General features: G+C 35.7%; 1 protein-coding gene across 8 annotated transcripts in view; it reads left to right on the forward strand.

Annotated features, from left to right (window-relative positions):
• The window catches only part of gria2b (glutamate receptor, ionotropic, AMPA 2b), a 31,883-nt gene extending 19,738 nt beyond the window's left edge, over positions 1-12,145 (forward strand). Inside the window, exons 5-16 of one of the 8 annotated variants that reach the window (XM_052575080.1) lie at positions 999-1,052; positions 1,144-1,302; positions 2,306-2,473; positions 2,690-2,794; positions 2,899-3,006; positions 3,096-3,302; positions 3,431-3,798; positions 4,218-4,416; positions 4,667-4,914; positions 6,077-6,191; positions 8,529-8,744; positions 10,304-12,145. In XM_052575080.1, the coding sequence (XP_052431040.1) occupies positions 999-1,052; positions 1,144-1,302; positions 2,306-2,473; positions 2,690-2,794; positions 2,899-3,006; positions 3,096-3,302; positions 3,431-3,798; positions 4,218-4,416; positions 4,667-4,914; positions 6,077-6,191; positions 8,529-8,744; positions 10,304-10,468 (2,112 nt within the window). In that variant the 3' untranslated portion in view covers positions 10,469-12,145. Of the gene's footprint in view, positions 1-998; positions 1,053-1,143; positions 1,303-2,305; positions 2,474-2,689; positions 2,795-2,898; positions 3,007-3,095; positions 3,303-3,430; positions 3,799-4,217; positions 4,417-4,666; positions 4,915-6,076; positions 6,751-8,528; positions 8,779-10,303 lie in introns of those variants that run through there. The other 7 variants (XM_052575076.1, XM_052575075.1, XM_052575074.1 and 4 more) reach the window with 7 other exon arrangements.
• The last annotated feature ends 13,555 nt before the right edge of the window (positions 12,146-25,700 follow it).

Here is a 25,700-nt window from a genome sequence, read left to right on the forward strand (position 1 = left end):
TGGTTTAGCTGCATCTGTATTTAATTTAAGTCTTTGTCATTTGTATGGGTGATGAAATAATGCAGACATATAAACAATCTAATCAAAGCAAAACAAATGCATTATCATTTAAAAGTTCAGGGTCAGCAAGTGTTGTTGTTTTTTTTTGTTTTTTTTGACATTTATTATCCAACAATCTAGTAAATTATTGAACTTTCTAATCATAAAACATTTCTGGGGGAAATTCACACACACACAAACCAGCACTACTGGATAATAATAACTGTGTCTTGGGGACTAAATCAGAATATTAGAATGATTTCTGAAGGATCATGCGACACTGAAGACTGGAGTAATGACATAATAAATTACATTTTTAAATATATTAAATTAGATATTTCCAAGTATTTAATAGTATTTTATTTTTACAGTATTTATAGTTTTATAGTATTTACTTTAAAAAAATTATTAAATAAATGTACCATTGGTGAGTGTAAGGGACTTTTAAACAGTAATGTATGTAAAGAAAAAGAACTAGGCAATCCAAAAGAATTGTTTTCATCTTTAAACCACAAGTCTACTTAATACTTAAATAACAATATAAAAACTAACAATTAAAGCAACTTAGTACATTTTAAGAGCACCATAACTATGAATCTTCAATTAGGCTGCACAAACAGACACCATTAGCGGGGAGAAAAGTCCTCATGAGATGAGTTTTTTCATTCACACTCTCTGCACCCTGAGAGAAGAGTTATTGATTTGTATTTAAAGCCTGCAGAAGTGTGTTTAACCAACCCCCAGAATCAATGCAGCTGATCTGGGCTCTATAATATAGCTTTATCTACACACACAATTGGGCAAACACATTACAAGTACCTTGCCATCAGCACACAAACCTCTCAGACTGCTTTTATTTCAACATGGAGCAGTATACACTTCTTATAATTATTTAATATATATTTATGAAGTGTAGTTTAATTTCATTGATTTCATGAGCTTCATTATTCTCTTTGCAGGTCATAACTATCGGCAGGCATGTGAAAGGATATCACTACATCATAGCAAACTTGGTAAATTATATAAAATAAAACACTACCAAAGAACAACACGTCTTATTGAAAATGTGTGAAAAATGCTGAGAAAACCATGTCATGTTTTCAGGGTTTTGTGGATGGAGATCTTTCAAAAATCCAATACGGTGGAGCTAATGTCTCAGGCTTTCAGATTGTGGATTTCGATGAACCTCTGGTATCCAAATTTGACCAGCGCTGGGAAGCCCTGGAGGAAAAAGAATATCCTGGAGCAGACAACAAGATACGGGTGAGATCTGTGTGTGTGTGTGTGTGTGTGTGTGTGTGTGTGAGACAGTCTCTTTTAATGTTACAGACAGCTTCACTAAATATGATGAAAAGAGATGTTCAGGTAATTGCTACATGAACATAAAACCTCTTCATTTAAATGCCTGTATAGTTCAGGCAATTTGCAGGACGAGCTTGTTAGTCATTTTTAACTCTAGATAAAATGTAGTCTCATCTGTCTTCTCACCAATTTACAAAGACTAAGTAGGTGCTTAATTTCCTGGGACTGAAATTAAGTGTTTCATTCTTACATTACCAATGGATTCTGAAAATGTAGGATTGAGAACGCCTTTTAAATTACAGTACATTCATGGATCTGAATTGAATGTACTGTGCATTGCGGTAGCAAACAAATTCAAATGTAATGAAATTCATATAACTCCTGTTATTTCCTGAGACAGCTTTACCAAGTAAATGCAATAAAGGAACCGTTCACCCAAAAATTAAAACTTTGACATTAATAACTCACCCTCACCTTCCAAACTCCGAAGACCTTAGTTCATTGTTGGAACCCAAATCAAGATTTTTTTGATGAAATCCGAGAGCTTTCTGACACTGCATAAACAGCAAACCAGCAACTAAAGTAACTAACACGTTCAAGGCCCAGAATGTCAGTGAGGACATCATTAAAATAGTCAATGTGTCATCAGTGGTTCAACCGTAATTTTATGAAGTTTTGAGAATACAGTTTTTTGAGCACAAAGAAAACTAAAATAACTCTATCCAACAATTTTTATCTACCATCACAAGAGTACCACAATGCATGCATCTTTCTGCTTTTAAACAAGCCGCAGTTTATCCAGGTTCTATGTCAGAACACCTACTCCTGTGTCAGCAGCACCATGCGTGCTACTCGTGAATGTATATTGAATTCAATGCTAGAATTGCTACAGTACAAGTATTTTTCAGATTTTCTTCTCCAACCCTGTTAACTAATTCCTTAACATCTCTCTCTCTGTATCCAGTACACTTCAGCACTGACATATGACGCCGTTCAGGTGATGACTGAGGCCTTCCGTTATCTGCACAAACAGCGAATTGACATCTCGCGTAGAGCTAACAATGGAGACTGTCTGGCCAATCCTGCTGTACCTTGGGCACAAGGGGTGGAGATAGAGCGTGCCCTAAAACAGGTGACAAGTCATTATCAGAATCTGCCCAATGAACACAAGAAAATATATACAATTGTATTGTTTATATGGAGTTGTTAAAGTATTTGTAATATAAAATCTTAACTTAAATATGATTTTGAACCTTGATTGTCACTTTTAGAGGCCATTTTTTTTACAAAAAGAAAAGAAAATCCCTCAAAAATGATATTCCTTTTCTGTCATGTAATTTTCATGCAGGTGAGAGTTGATGGTCTCACTGGTAATATTCAGTTTGACCAATACGGAAAAAGGGTGAATTACACAGTCAATGTCATGGAACTGAAAAGCAATGGACCGGTTAAGGTAAGGCTTAGTTCTAAGAAAAGTATATAGAATGGAAAGCAGCATGTGTTATTTCACATCATAAATGTCAAAAAAAGTTACTCACAAATGCCTCTCTTTTTCAGATTGGCTATTGGAATGAAGTTGACAAAATGGTTGTGACAAAGTCTGATCTCTTCCCAAATGATACAATGGGGCTGGAAAACAAGACTGTGATCGTCACCACTATTCTAGTAGGTCTCAGTTGTGGTTTTCCATACTATTTAGCTGTATTGTTGAAATATGTGCTCCTTGACAAGGTGTTCCCTGTTGTCTTTTTCAGGAAGCACCTTATGTAATGCTAAAGAAGAATGCTGACCTTTTTGTGGATAATGAAAGATATGAGGGGTACTGTGTGGACTTGGCAGCTGAAATAGCAAAACACTGTGGATTTAAATATCAGCTGAAAATAGTAGGAGATGGCAAATATGGAGCCAGAGATGCAGAGACGAAGATCTGGAATGGAATGGTTGGAGAGTTGGTTTATGGGGTAAGAAATATATATATATATTTTTTTTAATCTTCAAAGATGGACATAATTGATACAGTAAGAAGTTTCTAAACTGTTTGAATCAGCGTTTCCTATGATGAATGAATATTAAATCTCTTTGATTTTAGAAAGCTGACATAGCAGTGGCTCCACTGACTATCACTTTAGTCAGAGAAGAAGTCATCGACTTCTCAAAGCCATTCATGAGTCTGGGCATCTCCATCATGATCAAGAAGCCTCAGAAATCCAAGCCTGGTGTTTTCTCATTCCTGGACCCACTGGCCTATGAGATCTGGATGTGTATCGTGTTTGCCTACATCGGCGTAAGCGTGGTGCTTTTCCTGGTCAGTCGCTTTAGTCCATATGAGTGGCACACAGAGGAGTATGAGGACGGCCAGATACAGACTAACGAGTCAACCAATGAGTTTGGGATTTTCAACAGCCTTTGGTTCTCTCTTGGAGCTTTTATGAGACAGGGCTGTGATATTTCACCAAGGTTTGTTCTTGATCTTGCTTGGCCTTGAATTTTTGGTCAAAAGATATTAATTATTAGTTATATTCATGCTGGAATGAATAAATATACTACACTAAAACATTACATATTTAGATGATGGTTATTCATTATGCATGAAAGACTCATCTAAGCAGGCGAAACAAATTCTGCCAACAGCCATTTTCACAAATACCATTAGTGAAACATCTGTTCAGACTTCATGTTGACTTCAAAGTCCTTAGTCACCAACTCATAAATATATTTCCCAAGATCATACAGGACTTAACAGTTTCAGAAATACAGTGGAGTTGCATTTAAATTGACATATTTAGCTTTTATTGAAGCCTTTTTGCTGAGAATGAGATTTTTAACAGTCATCATGCTGTCATGCCTAATATTTCCCATTGTGCATTTTTCATCAGGTCTCTTTCTGGTCGCATAGTTGGAGGAGTCTGGTGGTTTTTCACTCTGATCATAATTTCATCCTACACGGCTAACTTGGCTGCCTTCCTAACAGTGGAGAGGATGGTGTCTCCAATTGAAAGTGCAGAAGACTTAGCAAAGCAAACAGAGATTGCTTATGGAACTTTAGATTCTGGTTCAACAAAAGAGTTTTTCAGGGTAATCCCTATAATCCATATGCCTATTTTTTTCTTTAATTTTGCATTTGCAATTTGGTTTTAACTACTATTAATAACACTCTTTTGTTGAATGTTTCAAAGGCTAATATAAAATGAGAACCTAAATGCTAAATCTAAGGCAGTTTTGTTGATTGTAGTTACAGGAAACTAAAAAATACCTCTTTGGTTTAACCATTTTGAGAGATTGTAAAGAGTTCTTATTAATCCATGTATCTTTTTTTTCTTTCCAGCGATCCAAAATCGCTCTTTTTGACAAAATGTGGACGTACATGAAAAGTGCAGAGCCCTCTGTATTTGTTAAGACGACGGCAGAAGGTGTAATGCGGGTGAGGAAGTCCAAGGGGAAGTATGCATACCTGCTGGAGTCCACCATGAATGAGTACATCGAGCAGCGCAAACCCTGTGACACTATGAAGGTCGGAGGAAACCTGGACTCCAAAGGCTACGGCATCGCCACCCCCAAAGGATCCTCATTAAGGTGGGTGGAATAGTATAACAATGTGTCCAATGTTGTTATAGTATCCCACCTACCCTGATGTAGCTGTGCTCATGTGTCCTGGTTTGTATAAAAGAGATAAATGTGATAGTGGATACATAAGAGCCAAATAAATAATGGATACAAAAATGTAAATAAATATTTATCATGCAGATTTTTTACACATAAAAAAAAAAAAAAAAAAACTCATTATTTATATCTTATTTACACTTACATTAATAATTATATATGAAAAGCTTATTTTTATATACATTCTATATTCAAATTCCCCATTACTCTAAATTTGACATTATATTAGTACATTTATTCATGCTTTGAATTCAAGATTAACAGAAGGCTAATATATAGATTCATATCTGAGATTTTGTCTTTTTCAAAAGTTGTGTCTTGTTTTTTGTCTTTTGAATGTTTCAAGGTTCTGCTTAATATCCTCTCCTATCATGTCTCTCATTTTCCTATATTCATTAATTATTGCTGTCTTTGCTTAATTGTAATAATGTGATTTCTGAAATGTTTTTACCAAACCCTTGCAGTACACATTTTTCGTTAAAGAACATTAACAAAGATGTGCTTTGAACTTCCAATTTGGCCGATCGAACCAAATTTAGCCATTTTCATGTAAAAGGTGGCACTGCTTGGGTTTACCACTGTTAATGATATTGATACTGATATTTGATTGAGATGTATTTCATATTGCCTTATTAGAGACATTTAGTGGGATTCAATTTCTCCTCCTCCTGTGATCAGACCAATCTGAACAGATTTATGAAGTGGGTGGGTGGGCCTTAGGAGAAGATAGAATTATGTATGATGAAGATATAACCAACTTTTATTGCTGTTCTGCTGTCCTTCTTCTGGTAATGTTACTTGCAGGCCACTGCTATTAGTTATGGATGTGAGTACTGCGTTAAAATTCTCTATTCACGGCACTCTGAGCCACTTTCGTCAGTTAAACTCACCTAATATGTGCTATTAGTCTTCTAACAGCTTCATATTTTGAAAGGGAGGAGATATCATGATTTCTTCTTATACGTATGTTAAAATGCTGAAAAAGAGGAAAGCAGTCTTCAGGTTTGAAAGAGGACCATTGACAATTGCTAAGTTGGCTCACCCTGTCTTACAAGTTATGTTTTATCGTTTCAAGAAATGCGGTTAACCTCGCAGTACTAAAACTGAATGAACAAGGCCTGTTGGACAAATTGAAAAACAAATGGTGGTACGACAAGGGAGAGTGCGGCAGCGGGGGAGGTGATTCCAAGGTCAGCCCCAGAGAGCAAAGTGATGGGTAACTCAATGCAACACTCAAGCAAGCAGCAAAACAGCACAGCACCCAAAAGTCCAAAGGCGGACATTTTCCACAACTCTGACAGGTTAAGCATTGCAAACCATTGCTAGAGGACGCACACATAAACAAAACCACCAAAACTCTGCGATTGGTCATCGTGTGCAGCACACATCGCTGTTGCCCTTGCTGCTTACTTCAGGCGATACGTTAATGCACATTTGGCTCTGCAAAACTTGCATTTGCTTAGGCCAAATGGCGCATCAACGTCATAATCGCTACGGCAATAAAGAAAAGAGGAGAGAAAAGGTCAACTCTAAGAGAAAGTTGAATCAGTGTGATGTAATAATAACATAAAATAACATTGATAATGTTATTTATGTTATTTCCCACGTGAAGAACGCCAGTAAACCTTGCAGTATTGAAACTCAGTGAGCAAGGCACCTTAGACAAGCTGAAAAACAAATGGTGGTACGATAAAGGTGAATGTGGATCCAAGGACTCTGGAAGTAAGGTTAGTCGCTGCAGGTTCTATGTGATCAATCACACTTTTGATTAGTGGGAATTACCCATATTTAAATAATAATGACAAAAAAAAAAAAATGTAGACAGACAATGCACAGACAAGCATGAGATGCCTTGGTGAGATTATTTGACTAATGCCTGCAGAGCTACTAATATCTGGTACCATCCACTGATAATTCAAATGTAATGCATGCCACTTCAGACATATGCACTTTTTGTAATATCTGTAACACGACCGGTGGTCTCCTTCCAGCTTCTCAATCTGAGAATCACAGATCCTGCTATTAATTGCAGACCTGAGCTTAGAAAAGCAGTTTGTCAGACATTCATATCCAGCACATACAAAGAAAGACTTCAAATTGTTCAAGTACGAACATGATTTCTCTCAGGTCATTTGTAGGACCATCTACAAGGGTGTCCAAGATTCTTAAATGTCTTTGTTTCATTGTGTGTTAAGCTGTTTGGTTGTGTTTTGTCAGTTGTCGTATAGTGTTGATGTGTTGATGTGCTTTGTGCTGATGCTTACAGAAATATTTATATGTACAGTATGTGAAACCTGATACATCATGCTTTGCCATGTATGCACTTTTAGAATACAATAAAATATGGGTATATAAAATAGTGCTCTTTGCAACGTAGTCTAGGTGGTTTTCATAGGCATGTAATCAAAGTAATCACAACCTCAACCACTATAGGCAATATTCAGATTAGTGACTGATCAGATTATTTAGATTGATCAGGATATTCAAATTATTGATTAAACAATTTAGGTATTTCTTCAAATTCTAACTTCGTGTATTGCCATTATAGGACAAATTTTCTTCTGCTGAACTAAAAACCTATATTAACAGGTTTTATTCAAGTCAAAAAAAAAAAAAATAATATGACTGAATCAACCCAACTGCATACAGTCACACAAACAAAAATCAACAAAACACATTTTCGAAGGTTAAATCATTATTATTATTTTAAAGTGGTTAAATGATTAATTAAACAATACAATATCTTTATACATTATTTTAAAATAACATTTCCAGGTTGAAAACAGGTTGGCATATCCTTAAGGTTTTTTGCATTGCATAAAAAAGTCAGTTTTCAAAAAAGTTAGCTCTTTATCTGTCTATGTGTCGTGTTTTATGTGTGGTCATTTTGTGCACAGTACAGAACACTAATATTTAGAAAATAATATCTTAATGACAGCTCCTCTCCCCAAAGACCTTTTTAGTAGGTGTGTATTTGTGTTAAACTCCTGCCTTTAACCTACTATCCCTGTCATCTGCTTCCCTGTGTCTAATGCTATGCCTTCCATCCAGATGCCTCTCTCTTGAGCATCCCTTTAAATGGTCCTGTAGGCTTTCTTAGACAAGCGTAATTCATATCACAGCTAAGCATAGCACATTAACCCTGCTATAACTGTGAATTCAACAAAGAAATAATGTTTACTACAGCCATTAGCATACAGGAATGTAAGAGCTGTGATTATAAACCACAATGTTGGTTTTGTATGTAAGTTTCAAGCGAATGTTAAAGGCTTTAGTAAATCCATCCCATTCAAGCAGAATTGTTGAATGCCCCCATTGCATCGCTTCAAGGGCACATTAACCCGCGGCGCATTCTACTTAGTACAATTATTGTCTTAGCATTACTGTCCTGAGCTGTGCATTTGTATCCACATAGACATAAAACTGCCATTTAAATATACTGTTATTTATGCATACAGTTTGAATGCTTATAACTGAGATCCTGTACTTTCCCCAACCACTGACCCGTGTCTCGTATGCATTTACAGGAGAAGACCAGCGCTCTCAGCCTGAGCAATGTGGCTGGTGTCTTCTACATCCTAGTGGGCGGCCTGGGGCTGGCCATGCTGGTGGCCTTGGTCGAGTTCTGTTACAAGTCCAGAGCCGAGGCCAAGCGCATGAAGGTGGCAAAGAATGCACAGAATATTAATCCCACTTCCTCGCAGAATTCACAGAATTTTGCCACTTATAAGGAAGGGTACAACGTATATGGGATCGAAAGTGTAAAAATTTAAGGGGGTAGGATACGCGGCCGTCATTCCAGTCTGTCCCAGTGTACGCTTCTTTTGGCTTCCATCTGTTCCATTCCCTGAATGTTCTATTGAATGAGGAGATTTGGACCGTAAGCTGGATCGTATGTACTGGTGTTCCTAGTGAAAAAAAACAAACAAAAAAAACTTCCTTTCTCTCAGCCCACTGCACACATATTGGAGAGAAAAGTTTTTTGTACATCTCGTGTGATTTTGTTCTGTCAACTCCATTGTCATGTATGACTGTTGTTGTATCACCCATCCATATGGAAGCTTATTTTTGACAAATAATTTTTTATATATATATAATATAGTTATAATAAAATATAGTTTTTAAAGGTAACTGTGGCTATTTATCTCACAATTCTGACTTTTTCTTGCATTTCTGATTTTATATGTCAGTAGTCAGAATTGTGAGATTTGCAAGTGAAAAGTCTGAATTGCGAGATGTCTGAAGTGTGAGAATATCAAGCTTTAACTGAAAAAAAAAACCTGAATTGCAAGATGTAAACTCTGAGATATTAATACAATTTTATTAGATATAAGCGAGATGTACTATCATTATTCATGTAAAATCCTAATTATGAGTTTAGAAACTGCAATTTCAAAATGTCAGAATTATGAGATAAAAACTCCAAAAAAGTCATAATTGTGAGATGATAAGAACTAGTGAAAGAAAAGTCCCAACTCCGAGAATATAAAGTGAAAGTGAAGTGACATTCAGCCAAGTATGGTGACCCATACTCAGAATTTGTGCTCTGCATTTAACCCATCCAAAATGCACACACACAGAGCAGTGAACACACACACACACACTGTGAGCACACACCCGGAGCAGTGGGCAGCCATTTATGCTGCGGCGCCCGGGGAGCAGTTGGGGGTTCGATGCCTTGCTCAAGGGCACCTAAGTCGTGGTATTGAAGGTGGAGAGAGAACTGTACATGCACTACCCCCCACGCACAATTCCATCCGGCCCGAGACCCTTCGATTGGGAGTCCAACCCTCTAACCATTAGGCCATGACTTCCCACCATAAACTTGCATTTACAAGAAAAAAAAAAAGATTTTTTGTTAAATGTACACTTATAATATAATCATAATATATAATAATATATAATCTTAGAATTTCGAGAAGTTAAGACCTAGAAAAAAAGTCCAAACTGTGAACATTACCAGAAAGAAAATGAAATAAAAAACATACTTAATTTCAGAATTGGTCAGAATTGTTTGCAATTACCTTTTTTATTTTATTTGACAGAAACAAGCCTCCATACCCATCTCCCTCATTGCTGCTTGCGTTATGATTTTTTAAATGGTGATTGCTCGCGACTTTGCTCCTCATTTTTGATGTTTTTCCACGACATCAAAATTCATGTCTGCATTTTCAACTAAACATTTTAAAAATAAGCTTGAAGCCAGTTTGCGAAACCCGCTCTAACGTTCCTTCATCTCTCTGTTTGGTGTGTGTGCGTGGATGTTTGTTTCTCTGTTCGCATCTATGTGCGTGTGTTCCAGGTGACCTTTTCGGACGCTATGAGGAGCAAAGCGAGACTGTCTATTACTGGAAGTACTGGCGAGAATGGACGTGTGATGAGTCCTGAGTTCCCCAAAGCAGTACATGCGGTGCCCTTTGTTAGACCTGGTGTGGGAATGAACGTCAGTCTGACTGATCTCTCCTGATGGATAAGAACCTGCCGAGTGCCTTACACAATGGTTTTCAATAGAGCGCGTTCTATTCTCTCTCTCCCCTATCTCTCGCCTGAATGGAGGACGGGGGCCTCATTTGATGTCATAGAGACATAATCCTTCCTTGGCCCTTTATAACAAAAGATGCACTCTTCTATTGGAAATACGCCGACTGACACAAAGACACTTGCATAGCGAGCTCATGACATCTACCCCCGTAACGGATATTTTGACGACAAACTCATTGAAGCTCTTTGTGGGAAAGAAAGAAGTTAATAAAGTCTGTCTGTTTTCGTAGCTGACGCCGTTCCAATGTCTATTTCGGCTCAAGCACACTTTACCATCGTCTGCTTCAGGATGTGAAATGTCTTTTTATTAATAAAACGAACAAAAAAATCTCTATGAAAAAGTATTTTTATGTATTTTCACAGAAATGGCTTTTAAATAAACCCGCTTGCATACCAGTTAATTAAAGCTGTAAATCATAATCTTGACATACTTTTAAGAGCTTAGCTACTAGTTTCACATTTTAATGCCAAATATGTTGCTTATCTTGTAATTTATTAGTCCTCTTCTGATATATTCATTAACATTTTGGTGTTAATATGAAATATCTAGCAATGCTTGACATTTGAAATCTGTTTGAAAAGTGGGTGCCGCAGTTATGTTCTCTTACTTTCATCGACTTGTTTGGATTCAAGAATCTGTTTGTATTTTTTGTTTATTAAGAAAATCAGGGTAGCGGTTATAATATTAAAAAAAGAAAACGTGTTTACAATATGAACTTAAAAAGGAAAATGTAAAAAAAAAAAAGTACCTATTGTATTATTATTGCATATGTTTTGCTGTGAAATGAATAGAAGCATACACATCAACAAAATGCTCTGTTAAAAATGCCAAATAATTAAGTGTGCCAAAATTATTGATAAATATAGTCATATATTAACCTGTCCTCAATGTGAATGTAGTCAATACATTCTGTAAGTTTTGTTACTAAATGTACAGTTGGATGGTATACACAGTGATTTATCAAGGATTTTATTTACATTTTTGCTGGTTTGTTTTTACCTTATTGCAAATTTAGCATTTAGACCACAGTATGGCTTTTTTACATTTTCACTCTGGATCTAGAATTAGTTTTTTCAAGATTCCAGGATGCATACATTTTTCATAAAAGGCAAGAAATGCTGTATTACAGGCCAACACATCTATGCTTATTCTTAAGTATTTATGAAACCTACTACAAGAGAATAGTTTGTTTGATAATGATAATAGTCCACAGTTTATTATATCGCAGTTAAATTACTATTTCCTAAAAAAAGAAATGGCAACTATAAGAGTTAACACTTGATATTGCAATAAGCCGAGATTAAAAAAAAAAAAGATGTCCCCAAAAGTGAGAGAACATATGTAAACTCAGAAAATTATCACAGTTATATACATTTCTGTAAGATTTTTCCCTCTTCTCACTTCAGCCTTTCTCTTCTCAGCCTTCCATAATAGACTGGGAGACTAGTTAAGACTTTTGTTTTTTTTTCCCTGATATAATTACTATTAGTTGAATAAGACCATGTTATTTTAAGGACCGCTCTCTCTACCATTTTGTAAATGAATGTGTGCCAACTTGTTTATTTTTTGGGATCCTTTCTAAATAAAAGCTGACTAATAGTCTTATGGCTTGATTGCGGTTTTCATTGACCGATATGATTATAGCAAATTCAGTTCTGAGCAGGAAGCAACAAAATATACTCTGCAGATGCAGATCTAAACGCCATTTTACAGAGCATTTCAAGTCTTCTGAGAAATATTTGTCTATCATTTTGATCATTTTTGAAGTAAAAGATTAATTTTAGCATGACTCTTTTAAAAGTGTTTTCAGTAAACACAGACAAAATGTCTCAATCAAACACACAATCATCCATTTCATTCTTCCAAATAGATAATTCATGAAGTAATTTCCACTCATTCCTTGTTGGGTTGGGATGGATTTAAATGTGTCTGCTAGCTGATAGGAACGGAGAGGTGTTTTTGATGATAAATAATCATGCTGTGACGTCTCTGCATTGGTGTTAATGAATGTCACACATTCCGAAATGACAGATACCCTCCCCTGCTCTTCCTACGTAATCCCCCTTCCATATTTGCAGTCCATATGGTGCCTAACACTTCTGGAGACGTCCATTTAACATTTCATCTAACATCTAGTCTCAAAATATTAAATGCTCTTTGGGCTTTTGCACAAGGGTGCGTATTGACTTAGAAGCGCAACAGACTCTTTATCTAATTCCACATTTCATCATCTGAACTTTTGTGTTTTGGGACACTTCAAATATATTTCCTGCATTTCAAAAGATGTTTGATGAAAAAAAAAAAAAAAAACAGCACATATCTGGCTTGAGACTCAGAGTCCCTCCTGATCTGTTTCCATTCCTCAACTGGGTTTCCAAACAAAGCACCCTGCTGATATTTATATTTGACCAATGATAATATGTAAAAGGTTTATGTTGTGCCATCTTTCATTTATTTTGACACTTAGTAGCATGGATGCTAAAAGTGGCCATCAATAATAGGGTGGTTACCAGTTATATTAATTACTATAAGATTTACAACATGTCCTCAAAAGACCTTCAAAGATGCATTGCTAACAATAAGGCAGTGTCATCTGATACACAGACAAAAGGAGGGATATAGTTGTGGTTAAATCCACGTCAGTCAGAAAACACCGACCTTTGGGTTACCTCCAGTCATTAGGTCAATGATAAGACGGGATTGGTGAGCTAAACTTCAAAATCCATTGCCATGTCCAAGATGACTATCTATGCTTCAGATACCCCTTTTTTGCAACTCAGTCAAAGCCATCATTGATAAACTCAAGCACAGAACAGCTAGATGACAGCAGGAGGAACAACAAGACTGTCATGAGTATGCCAGTGCAGGGGAGACCTCAATACCTTATACAGCCTCACCTTCCTCTCGCCACTCTCATAATGAAGGCCCAAAGCTATTGCCTGGGGTCTGCAGAGGAACTAGAGAGTGGGCTGCAAGAACACAATTACAATTTCATGAAAACATACACATTATCATTGGAATTACATGATACAAAATTAGGGCAAGAAAATCTCCTGCGGTAATCCCAATAATCCCAAATTCACCAATTCACTTCATAATTTATATTACAAGCTTTGTCAAAAGACGTGTAAATGTACATATTCATAAAGGATGAATATATATTACCTTCCAAAATAGAAAATTATGAAGAAATCACTTCACATTAACCAGGCGATGTAACATGACCTAAATATCTCCATCAAGAATAGTAAAAGAGAAATGCAGGACTATATTCTCGCAATGTTTTGAGTGACAGTCTATTGGATTTAATTTGAATTCACAATTTTGCACTAGCAATGAATTTTGCATGTCACCCAGTCGAGGGAGGAAAACTTTGATATTAGGGTCAGTGGCCAAAGTCTCATTACAAATCATTTGTATTCATCCACTACAATATTTCCATTTCCTCAGTCCAAAGAGGTGATTAATCAGGACAAACTCTGAGTCCCAGACTCAGAGGAGACAGCAGAGCAGTGGATTTGTTGATTTATTTACTGTATATATCGCTGCTACCACCCACAACTAATAGAAACATCCAATTTCTTTACCAGCTGTTTACTTTCACAGACATAACCAACTGTTTTTGTAACTCATGTGTTTTTAACATAAACTTGTGTTTTTGACAGTTCATGCACAATAAGACATGAAAGAGAACTTAGTTTAGTACACACATATGACAGCTGCTTTCTGTGAGCATGCTTTAGATACATGTGCTCAGAAAGCTGTATATCAAAAGTTTAAACTAATGTGGTTTAAAACACATGATTTCAGTCCAATAGACACGGTCATCAAAATCAAACAAATGTTTTTAGCAGAGTATCTGAGGTACGAGCTGTAAAGGCAGAGTCCTATTCTTGAAAAGGGGACGGGGAGCAGGAGTGTGTTTCTGCTTCATCTCAAAATAGGCATTTTCAAAATGATGTAGTAAACGATCTGTTGGGTTATTTGAGCTGAAACTTCACAGACACTTTCTAGGGACACCAGAGACATATTACAAACTATTGTAAAAATAACAGGTCTCCTTTAAGATGAACTGTCAGCATTTGAGATATAAGAGAGCTGGATATCTCACCAGATTCCATCCATAAAACTTGATAAGTTGGTGTGATATATGTGTCCCTAACCCACAATTCAGTTGGGAGAAGGTTTCACAGAACATTGTCTGAAAGATGCAGACGGCATCTGCGTTTGACATGTGATATGAAGTCTCTTCTCTGTAGACCTGACACTCAAAGCTCATCTTAATTTTGCTCCTCTCAAGGCTATCTTCAGACAACACATGAACAAAAAATAAATAAAAAATTTATCTTGCGGTAATGGGTTGGGATTCAGCACAGAAGGGAAAAAATAGAACCTGTTATCCCCTGGCTGAGTTGTCATGGAAACAGCATCTGCTGTGCTCTTTCCTGTGTGAGGAACAGGATGACGTTTAGCATGTGGGATCTGAAGATGCTGTTGTAATTGATTTGTGTCTTCTTTACCTTTACAAGTCATGAACACACGTCTACAACTACCGATTGCTGTGATCTTTATACCTTAAATCCGTGGAGTCACCAGCTGAGCTCGTCATGGAACACACCAATTTGAGCTGAAGTTCAACTAGTGTTTTGCCGCCTTACATGGCATGAGTTTCTATGGCAACCACTTCCGTGCCATGATTATTCAGCTCATCCATAAGAGATTCTCTGCTGTGCAAGGGTATTAATGTGCTTTATATAACTGAGTATGTTGTGACAGAAACCACAAATATTCTTTTGAATAACAGAGAATTAAGCATAAGAACAAACTGATACAGCACTCTCAAAATGACCGAAAAAGGCACTTTGTCATGCTTACTTAATTGCTTGTGCTTGAAAACGAAGCATGGCTGCAGATCTCTAAAACATATCTATATGTAACAGACTGGGTCAATGTGATTGGGTTACTGTTATTAAGTCAAATGCAGTACAGTGGATTAAATGGTCAGACAGTCTCTTTTGAATAGTCAGCAGAAGGGAGTGGGTGATCTCCAGTACTTTAATGTCCCGCATTATTCACGCTCACTTACACCCCCTCACAGCCAAAGCAGTAAAGTTAAATGATGTGTCTCTCTGAGAAGGGAGATATGTGACTCTTGTATGACTGAAGCAGTGGCTGAGTGTATGAGTCACTGCTTCTTAACATTACATAAATAAATATATAATTCTGTAAATGAAAGCATCAGTGTGATTCAGTAATTTTCCTCATGGGTCTTCTTGAGTGTTTATCTAGGAACATAAAAAGTAAGCATGCATGTGCATGTGATTGTGTTTTGCTTGCATAATCTCTTGTTTGTCGTTATTACCTCACTAATTCTGTTTAATTCTGATTATGAGAATACATGAGGCCAAGGGCAGAGTGAGGTGTGATGTTGATATACAGTATGAGATCTAAGACCTCTGTTTCATACATCTTTTCATAGCCCATTTTCTGCATCTGGTGTCTCTCTCTCTGTCCCTCTGTGTGAATAAACATGTACTGCCTTTAGTCAGAACTGATATGACTTTCAAAGTATCATTAACTGGAGAATGCATAGATCAATTAAAACTATGTATTCCAGACAACTGTACAATAAAGTATATAAATGATATAAATAACTGTAAATTCAGGGTCAATAAGATTAAAAAAAAAAATATTTGTTTTAAATGTTTCTTACACTCACCAAGGCTGCATTTATTAAATAAAAAATACAGTAAAAGCAGTAATATTATGAAATCATTGCATCTGCAGTACAATGTGGCAAGCTTTACGCATGCACTTGAGCGCTTATTAGGCACTGTAGGCAATTAAAGGCTCATTATTATGATTTTAATGATTTATTAATAAATGTGTGATTAGTCGACATGCTTCAAATAAACAAATACTAGTCAACCAGAATTTTTTTTTAGTCGAGGGAAGCCATAGTGAAAATAATGCATAAAAAAATAAATAAATAAAAAACCTTGACCACTTTACACTGCACCTCATGAACACAATCAAGTTCTTCCTGAACTTGCTTTGCTGCAGCAGCAATAATCTACAACAACAGCAATAACCAACAGCAGCAGCAACGTAGCAGTTCTATTCCGCCAAGACCAAATACATTAATACTGTCATATCCGCTACCATGCTAAAATCGTCCTCAGGTTTTCATGATAGAACAGTATTTGTTTGAAACAGAAATCTTTTGTAACATTAAAAATGTTTTCCTGTCACTTTAAATGCATCTTTGCTGAATAAAAGTATTATTTATTAAAATAATAATAATAATAATAATAATAATAATAATAATAATAATAATAATAATAATAATAATAATAATAAAAATAATAAAACACTGACCCCAAACTTTTGAACAGTAGTCCATTAAAAAACAAGGATTAGGACCATGTAAGCATTGTTTGGAAATATCACACTTAAAAAGTTATTGCAAGATATTAGCTATTGTTAAATACGTGTCTTGAAAAATCACATCTCTGTAGTCAACATAGGCACTTTAAACTGAACTAATTGAGGCTTTTTTACATACTAGAAATGGTTTGCTAACATCAGTTTGGCTGACTTTGTATTTGTCTTTGGAGGACAGAGTTTTGTAACAACAGCATGATTGAAGAAGTAGGGTTTAATTTAGTAGCTAAATCTGGAGGCTGTTATAGCAACATTGCTTACATCACCTTTAAACTACAAATTACCCTTTAGATAAAGTAGTTGGCTACAAGCTACTGACAAAAATACTCAACCACACAGAATCTACTTAAAGTGGCATTTTGTATTACTATTTTACACTCAGATAACAGATGGCATGCTTAACATTTAAGCAGAAAATGTAATGTTGCACAAGGAACTTTTTAAGTGATACTTTTTATATCTACTGTATACACCAAAACATCAGAGTTCAGTAGCGAGACCTCCTTTTCTGGAAACGCCATTGATATTTCAATCATTGCATGTTTCCTTACCAATTCCAGGTGAGATTATTCTGAAAGGTTTTGAACAACTGAATGGAAATGAGCTTGGCGAACCGACAAGAGCATCATGTCTGCAGGTGGGAATCCTCTTTCAATTTCTCCTCAAAGATTTTCCATGATCCTTAACCCTCTGGGTCTACCCACCATAGATGCAGCAGGAGACCATGGGAGGATGGGTTTTACATGTCCTCATAGGCACATCCAGATCAATGCTCTGCACTCTAATGGAAAAATCTGATTTGTGCTTCTAGATGTCCTGATTATTTAAATGTTCACAGATTATATGCATTGGGTTGCATACATTGCCACCTGATCCAATAGGTTTTCTACTTTGCTCATTTTTTTAAAAAACTACATTAGTGCCATCCACCTGTGCCCCAGCCCAGAGATTATGCATGTATATTTAAAAGCATCAAGAATTAAATCAAAAGAGGAAAGAGGTTATGATCGCTATTCTATCTGAGTTTTCTGACAGTCTCTCTAGGATGCCACTGAAAAGCATCCCGGGGTAACACTTGACATATGGTGGACATGGTGAGAGAACTTGGTGCCAAAGAAGAACAGAAGGGCAGTCCCCTGGCAGGGAATTAGGCACTGTACCCAGACCAAGAGAGTGATATTACTGAGTCTGAGGGTTTCGTACAGCTTGGCATTGCTAGCAGCTTGGCATTTTCTCTGGCCAGTGTGAAGGAAGATTTCATCAGTGTTACAATAAAAAGCCCAAATCATGGGGAAGATCAATGGCAGGTCTAATTTATTCTTCAGCTGTCCCACCCCCAACCATTACAAAAACTGTATGGACAGGGGGTGCCTCATATTATTTATTCAAATTGGCAAAATGCTCCGTGAATGACTCATGAATTTCAGCCAGCATTAAAATTTGATGCAATTCCTTCACATGAAACTTAAGATGAGGACGTTCAGAGGTCGCTGCTGCACGTCATGTGAGCAGCTGCAGGAGTGTTTTGAGGGGGAGGGCAAACTTCACTGCAGCCCCACTCATGCCACCACATGTGGCGCCTCTCACAGTTGGCTACTCATTTGTTGACGGGCACATTATTAATCCTGATGTCGAATTGATAGCTACTGCTGAGCCTGTTAGCAACATCCATGTGTGTGCTGGTTGCAAAGCTTCTCAGAGATCGGAAATAAAAAGGCACAATGACCCCTAGGGCCCAAAACAGAGCAGAATGTAATAATAATGAAGTGCAAAAAACTTGTTTGTGCAGTCTTTTGTCTGGAAAAAAACAAAACAGGCCATCAAAAGCTGAGGTTTCCATTGTTTCGGAGTCACCACGCAACTTCAGTGTTATAGTGAGGCATAGAGAGATGTGTATTTGTGCCATATGCAATTTGCATTTGTTTTGCTACAGCACAAAGGTAGACATACTTTCTTTCTTTCTTTCACTTATCAACAGATGGCATGCATAAATTTTGGCCATTCAGAATGATGTCTGAACAAGAGCTGCCTATAAAAATATGAACACATGCTAATAGTACAGTAAAGTTAACACAGATTTAACAAACTTAAGATTCTGTTGTTCTCACCTGAGTTCATAATTTAATGTGAGGAAGCAAAGTAGTTATCACTGCCGGAGTGGTGAACAGCTGGAGATTCTGAACTATCTGCTAACTGTTGTCTGGGCCAGTTCAAAAACATCCTCCACTGCTGAGTTCCTGTACTGTTAAATCTCTAGAGTTTTGTTCCTGCTCTTCTCTTTTTTACCCCCGCACAACCCCACACACCCCTCTGTCTGTCTGGGCTCTTGATCTTAGATGGTCTATACAATCATTGCGGCCATTACTCGCTCTGCTGGGCAAGGATTGCCTGTGGCGAACTGAGCAGGGAGCCAAACATGAAGACCCAGGAGCTATCTGCCCATGTCCTCCGCCGTGCCTGTTTGTGTATGTGTGTTAATACACTTTATTGATAACTCATAATTTTCAAGTTTTCAATATATATTCTAATCATTTATCCTTAATATTTGACATATAGAAACTGCAGGTGCAAACTATAGTGGGGGAAAAACTAATATTTACTTGTGGAAAAGAGAAAAGAAAATATCCTCAAGACTATGAAACATTATTTTACAGTTTTGCAGACAGTGACAAATTACAGCTCAGAGTTGCTAATGTAAACGACAGTGTATAAATACAGAATGTAAAAGAAAAAAAATAGTGCTTCCAAATGATTAATCGTGATTAGTCGCATCCATAATAAAAGTTTGTATTTGCATAATATGAGTATGTTCTGTGTTTATATATATATTTAGAAAATATTTACATGTATTTACGTCTATATTAATATTCATATATATATATAAATACACCCACATAAAGTATATATATATATATATATATATATATATATATATATATATATATATATATATATATATATAGAAAATATTTACATGTATTTACGTTTATATATATATATATATATATATATATATATATATATATATATATATATATATATATATATATATATATATATATATATATATATACATGCATGTGTGTATATTTAAATACACATAATAAATATACACAGTACACACACATATATTATACAAACAAAAACTTTATTTTGGACTTGATTAATCGTTTGACATCACTAAAATAAGTAATATATATATATATATATATATATATATATATATATATATATATATATATATACTTTGCATTTCTTGATGAAAGAAAACCTTTATGCTGCTCTCAATAGAAGTGCATTTCATAATCATGCATAGCAGCTGCATGGGAAAGCACTGCCATGAAGATCAAGTCCTCAGCCACCGTGCTCAAATTGTGTGTGAGCTGCAGACAGACAAAAAGAGACAGAATACTAGATGTGTTTTATTTCACCTTGTCATGACCCTTATAAACAGAGTGATTTGAGTATGTATGGTTTCTCTTGCTCTAGGCTAATTAATATGCAACATGTGTCTGTCATAATTAGGAGCACAGAGAGTGCTGTATTCCCATCTCCTGTGGGGAGAGTTACTTTCTGAACTTACTCCTCCCTCTCTCCTCCCTAAATATACAGTTCAGAAGTCAACCAATATGGGCTTTTCAATAGTTAATGTTAAGTACTTATATTTGATTGCTCTCAATCTTGAGTATGTGGTTGAGGCTTGTCTTGTTGCATGCTTCCAAAAGTCTCTGGAAGGACATGAATAATGAACATAACATGGATACAGAGTCTTTAAATGACAAGAGAGAGTTATAAAAGTGTCTGCTTGGACCTGAGTGGATGCCATATCTAATTTCTCATAGATGAAAATAAGGTTGAGAGGGATAGATGTACACTTTGTTCCATGGGCTGTATGCATAATCACGTACAGTATCAACACATACCTGTAGAGACACATAAATTATGAATTACAAGCATATAATGGGAAAAGCTTGAAAAAGAAGTTCTCCACGTGTCTAATGCTCAGGGGACACACACTGAAATTCTCTCTCAGCAGCATGCAACTGAGTTCTGCCTTCATTTACTTATAAATTATGAATTTACCTCATAATCCCCCCCCCCACAACCCCCCATTTTCTCAGTGCTGAAACATTTCTGAAATGTTCTCTGTGCATGTCTTTAAAGCAGAATTTTTTTAAGTCTCTGGGCCTTTCTCATGAAACAGTTTATAAATCCATTTTCATGTGAATTGCTGCACTGAATTGAACATGACATTATATGTAAGAATGGTTTTACAATTTACACATAAATCCAATATGCTTGTTTCATGAATATAAGGGTTTTTTTTTTTTATAAGATGGTGTCTCATTTTTAGCTCCCAGCATGTAAATTTGAGCACACTCTTTTTTTACTTTCCTGTCCCTATAGTCTCCCGTGAATGCAAAAGGCCATTCTTTTTATTATGAGATGCTAAATAGCTCAATGCACATTATGGAACTCATATTAGTGTACTGGACCAAAAATAATTTGGATCTAGAGGTATTCAGCAGAACTTTGGCCTATCCTGAAAATCTGGAGACACAATGTGCTTAAGGTATAAAGAGGAAAAGGCAGTCCAAAGTACTAAAGGCAGAAAGTCCAAAGGCAGCACAAAGATGTTATGTGATTATATCTCTGCCAATAAGCCAACAATACTTGCTTTAAAATGTTAGAATTAGAAAATTTGAATTAAAACAAAATAATTTCTTCTTTTTTGACTTCATCATTTGTGGAGAGATAATGGCCCTTAGGGATACACCACACCCAAAAAAATAAAAAATATTTACTGTTAATAACATCATTCTTCATTGAAAATCCATAAAATCAGACAAAATTCTCTTTCTCCGTCCGTTGCTTTCTCAGCATTGATTAATTTATAAGCTTCAATTATCTGTCCTCTTCATCTTTTCTTACTCTTTCCCCCTTCTCTCTTTATCTCTTGCCCCTCTTCCGCTATCCACTCCACATCTAATTTGTTATTGTATTCCTCATTCTTTTTTATTTCTTTGCCCTGGCTTCTGACAGACTCACCCCTTTATGCACAACAAAATTATGATAGTTATAGCAGACAATGATAGTTATAGCAGACACAGCAGACATCAGAATGACTGCATCTGAAATCAAAACAACGGACTTGTTTAGAAAACTTTTGCTCTGAGAGTATTAACCTTACTTAAAATTATTTGAGAAAAACTGTAAATTATGGCCATTACACCTTTTAAAATGACAATTTGACATTTCACTGTAACACTTATCTCAAGGCAGCATCACTGTGGACATGAGTTTGAGAAGAATTCCCACTGAGTGTGATGATAATCTCAATTTTCTCTAAAATTTGGCAATAAATTCTGTATTATTTGGCACCCAATGAGTCAGATACTGTATCGATTTGCCCACACAAATATACATTTATACAGTATATGGTTCGATGTCAACCGTTAGAGCTCAGCTGTCTTATATCCAGAGACCAGACTGAACTGTGGTTGGTGAGGCATAATGTCTCTGTGGAGGCTACTTTACATTCTGCTGCTCAGATAAATCTTGGCCACCATAGGGCAGGCTCTCTCAACTGAAACACAAGCATTTTTCTGAAAGGGTCTCTGGGTCTAATTAAAGGCTAAATGCTTGGGAGGCTCAGACAAGTTGAGTGACTATACGGTGTCTGTGAAAAATGTATTTTTAACTGTTAATAACAGAATGCACTCCACAGCAGGGGTGGTGAATCAATTTGAGAGTGAAAATAACCATTTTATAGAATGTCTATGAGCAATATTTGGTCATTATTATTCAAATAAGCAAACTTTTAACTATTAAATTCTAGCCTTTGTTGCATGATTGCACTTTGTAAAAATTGAGAATACATTTAGAATCAGGTTTATTGGCTAATTTGGTTTATATGTAGGGAAGCATTCTATATTCCCTCTAACCTTTGCTCTAACCAACTTTACACATCCAGTTCTATTACCTTTAATTAACTAGACTCTCATTACTTAATTGTCCATGGTTGGCAATGGGGAGGTAATTTACAAGTGATGGGAATGCATGTCGTTTTCTGACATTTAAAACAAATTCTCATGTGCAGCCATTTATATAAACTTGCCGAAGTAGCATTATTTCAATACAGTTACAGCAAGCATCATTCCTTTGCCAAAGAAGGTCTTAATTCCCTCATTCACAGAGCAAGTCATAGATGACTAAGCATAGTTAGCATTGTGTAAACATTACCTCTTAAACAAACTGGTTCCCTCCATTCCCATTAATATGTGCAAGATGCATGGAAGGTGGTTTTAGTGAACATGTGACATACATCTCACACAGACGTGCATTATGCTATGACCTATGACTATAAAACAAACATTTCATTATATTGCCACTTGCTTGCAAAAGAATTAGCATTTGTTAGATATTCACAGTGTGCATGAAAATGAGTGTGCAGTGTGTCACTAAATGTAGAAACTTTGAGTCCAAAAACAGTCTTATAGTTTGTGTTTACATGCAAAAAATAATTACCAAAGACATTTTTGTTTGTTCTGTACCCAACAAATATAAGCGATCCAGTACTGTTATCAATAGGGAATGCAAATGTCATTCCCTTAAGTAAATGAATTTAGTATCTTGTGTAAATCTGTGAAATTTTACCACTTGACAAATTAGTGTTTGTTATTTTTTAATGTTCATTTTTTTGGGTGAACTAATTAACGATTAAAACAGTTGGTTCATGATAGACCACTTCAAAATTTGGGCACAGCTGCTTTGAGTGTCTGATGAGGTCACAGATGGGCTCACCGACTTATCAGTGAGTTCATCACTGAACTAATGAGTTCAATATAATGAGTCCAACTAATGACTCAACAAATCTGAGTTCCTGAAATGTATGCAAATCAAAGTAGGCAAAATGATTTAATGAATTTAACAGAATTTCTCATTTGCTGTCATCATTGATAATTACTGTTGGTATGTAAATTAAAATAAGGTAAATTACTATCACTTGTACTTACATACAACACACACCCACACACACTTAACTGAAAATTATTAAAAAAGTAAAAATGACTTTTTATTAAAAATAATTCAATACAAAATAGAATGTTGTATATACACAAATTAAGATGCCTTATGTACCCTCCCAGGCCAAGATATGCATGACACCAATTGCTTATTACATGCCATCTTATTACATTGGACTTATTATACTGAAAGTTTTAGTCATTTTGTTTAACACTTATGTTAAGGAGTTTTCACCTCATAAAATACATACGAATTAGTCAAGTGATAGCGTTGGTTACGACCAAGTTTTTACAGCCTAGTTTAACAGTGCTATACAAAACAGAGGCAGGTTCTGAAAATAAAGTTATAGTAACTGTCACTGCCATTACTTTGGAGAAAATGAGGTCCAGCATCATTTGTTTGAACATAATGAGAGGATATTTTGTTATCTAATGCAACATAATACACGTACAGTATATGGAGAAAGTAAGTCAATTATGTCAGAGATTTACACATACAGTCAACATACATACATACATACATACATACATGAATGTTTAGGTTATTATTATTTTTAATTTATTTTAAATGCTTCCAAATACCTCGTCTGCAGTTTTTCTCCACACATTTATAGTTCTTTCCTTATGTGAATATGAAGTTCCTGTTTATGATAAACAGTACTGAGAAAGCCACATGTTAAGGTATGATGTCACACAAACACATTTATTGTAATACTGACAATCTATAAAAAGATAACGCCACAGGCAATTATATGCAATTTATATTTGATCTTATGTTCATCTGATTCAGCAATATGTCGTATCGGAGTCATTAAATTGAATGAACGCTCAAGTTGTCATACAAGATTTTAGATTTCTCAGAATGCATAGGGCATTCCACAAGGCCAAAAACAAAGCTGAAAGCTGTTATCATGATGACATATACTGCTATGAACATCAAAGTTGAATTCAATATGTGCTATAAGAATGAGTCTGAACCATTTCTTAGTGACTGCAAATATTTTCATGGGTATCTAGCATGTTTATAGTGTCGTACTTCAGGGATGATCAAATACTGATCATCAGTATATCCTTCATTTTAGATTTAATATAACAAAAACACCAACTAGATTTAAAACAACAAAACCATGCAAAAATTACTGAGCTTTGCACAATCCACATTAGAAAGCTGTCTAGGGATTACTGTTATTTTGTTGTACAGCAGTAATTTTGTCTTGCACCTTCGGCACCTTTCGTAAGATCAGTAATAAAAGAAGTTCACTAATGAAAAACTGGCTTTAAATTATGGATCTGAAAAATTAATTTGGATTATGGGCCTAAAGTACTAGATGGATTTGTGGATGTGTGAAGAACAAAGGCCATTTAAACACAAAGGGAAATAGACATTAATAATAAAAAAGGAATAAAGTTAAATTATAAATAATATTTTTTGTGCTAATGTTGAAGCTAAAATACTTATTTTTTTATGATTCATGCTTTTGAAATACAAGAAAGTCTGTTTTTTGCAAAGATTTAATATTTAAAATTATGCTACATACAGTATGCAGCCTCAACCCTCAGTATTCTAGTTCAATGTGTGGTATCCGGGGGGGCCTGGGATGTAATTTATTTCACAAGGCTAGTTCTAAATCACATTCAGAATATTGTAGGCATCTGGCAGGAGCTCCTCAGAGGGCCATTAAACAGGT

Source organism: Carassius gibelio, chromosome B14 (genome assembly GCF_023724105.1).
Source record: "Carassius gibelio isolate Cgi1373 ecotype wild population from Czech Republic chromosome B14, carGib1.2-hapl.c, whole genome shotgun sequence".
NCBI classification, from domain to species: domain Eukaryota; kingdom Metazoa; phylum Chordata; class Actinopteri; order Cypriniformes; family Cyprinidae; genus Carassius; species Carassius gibelio.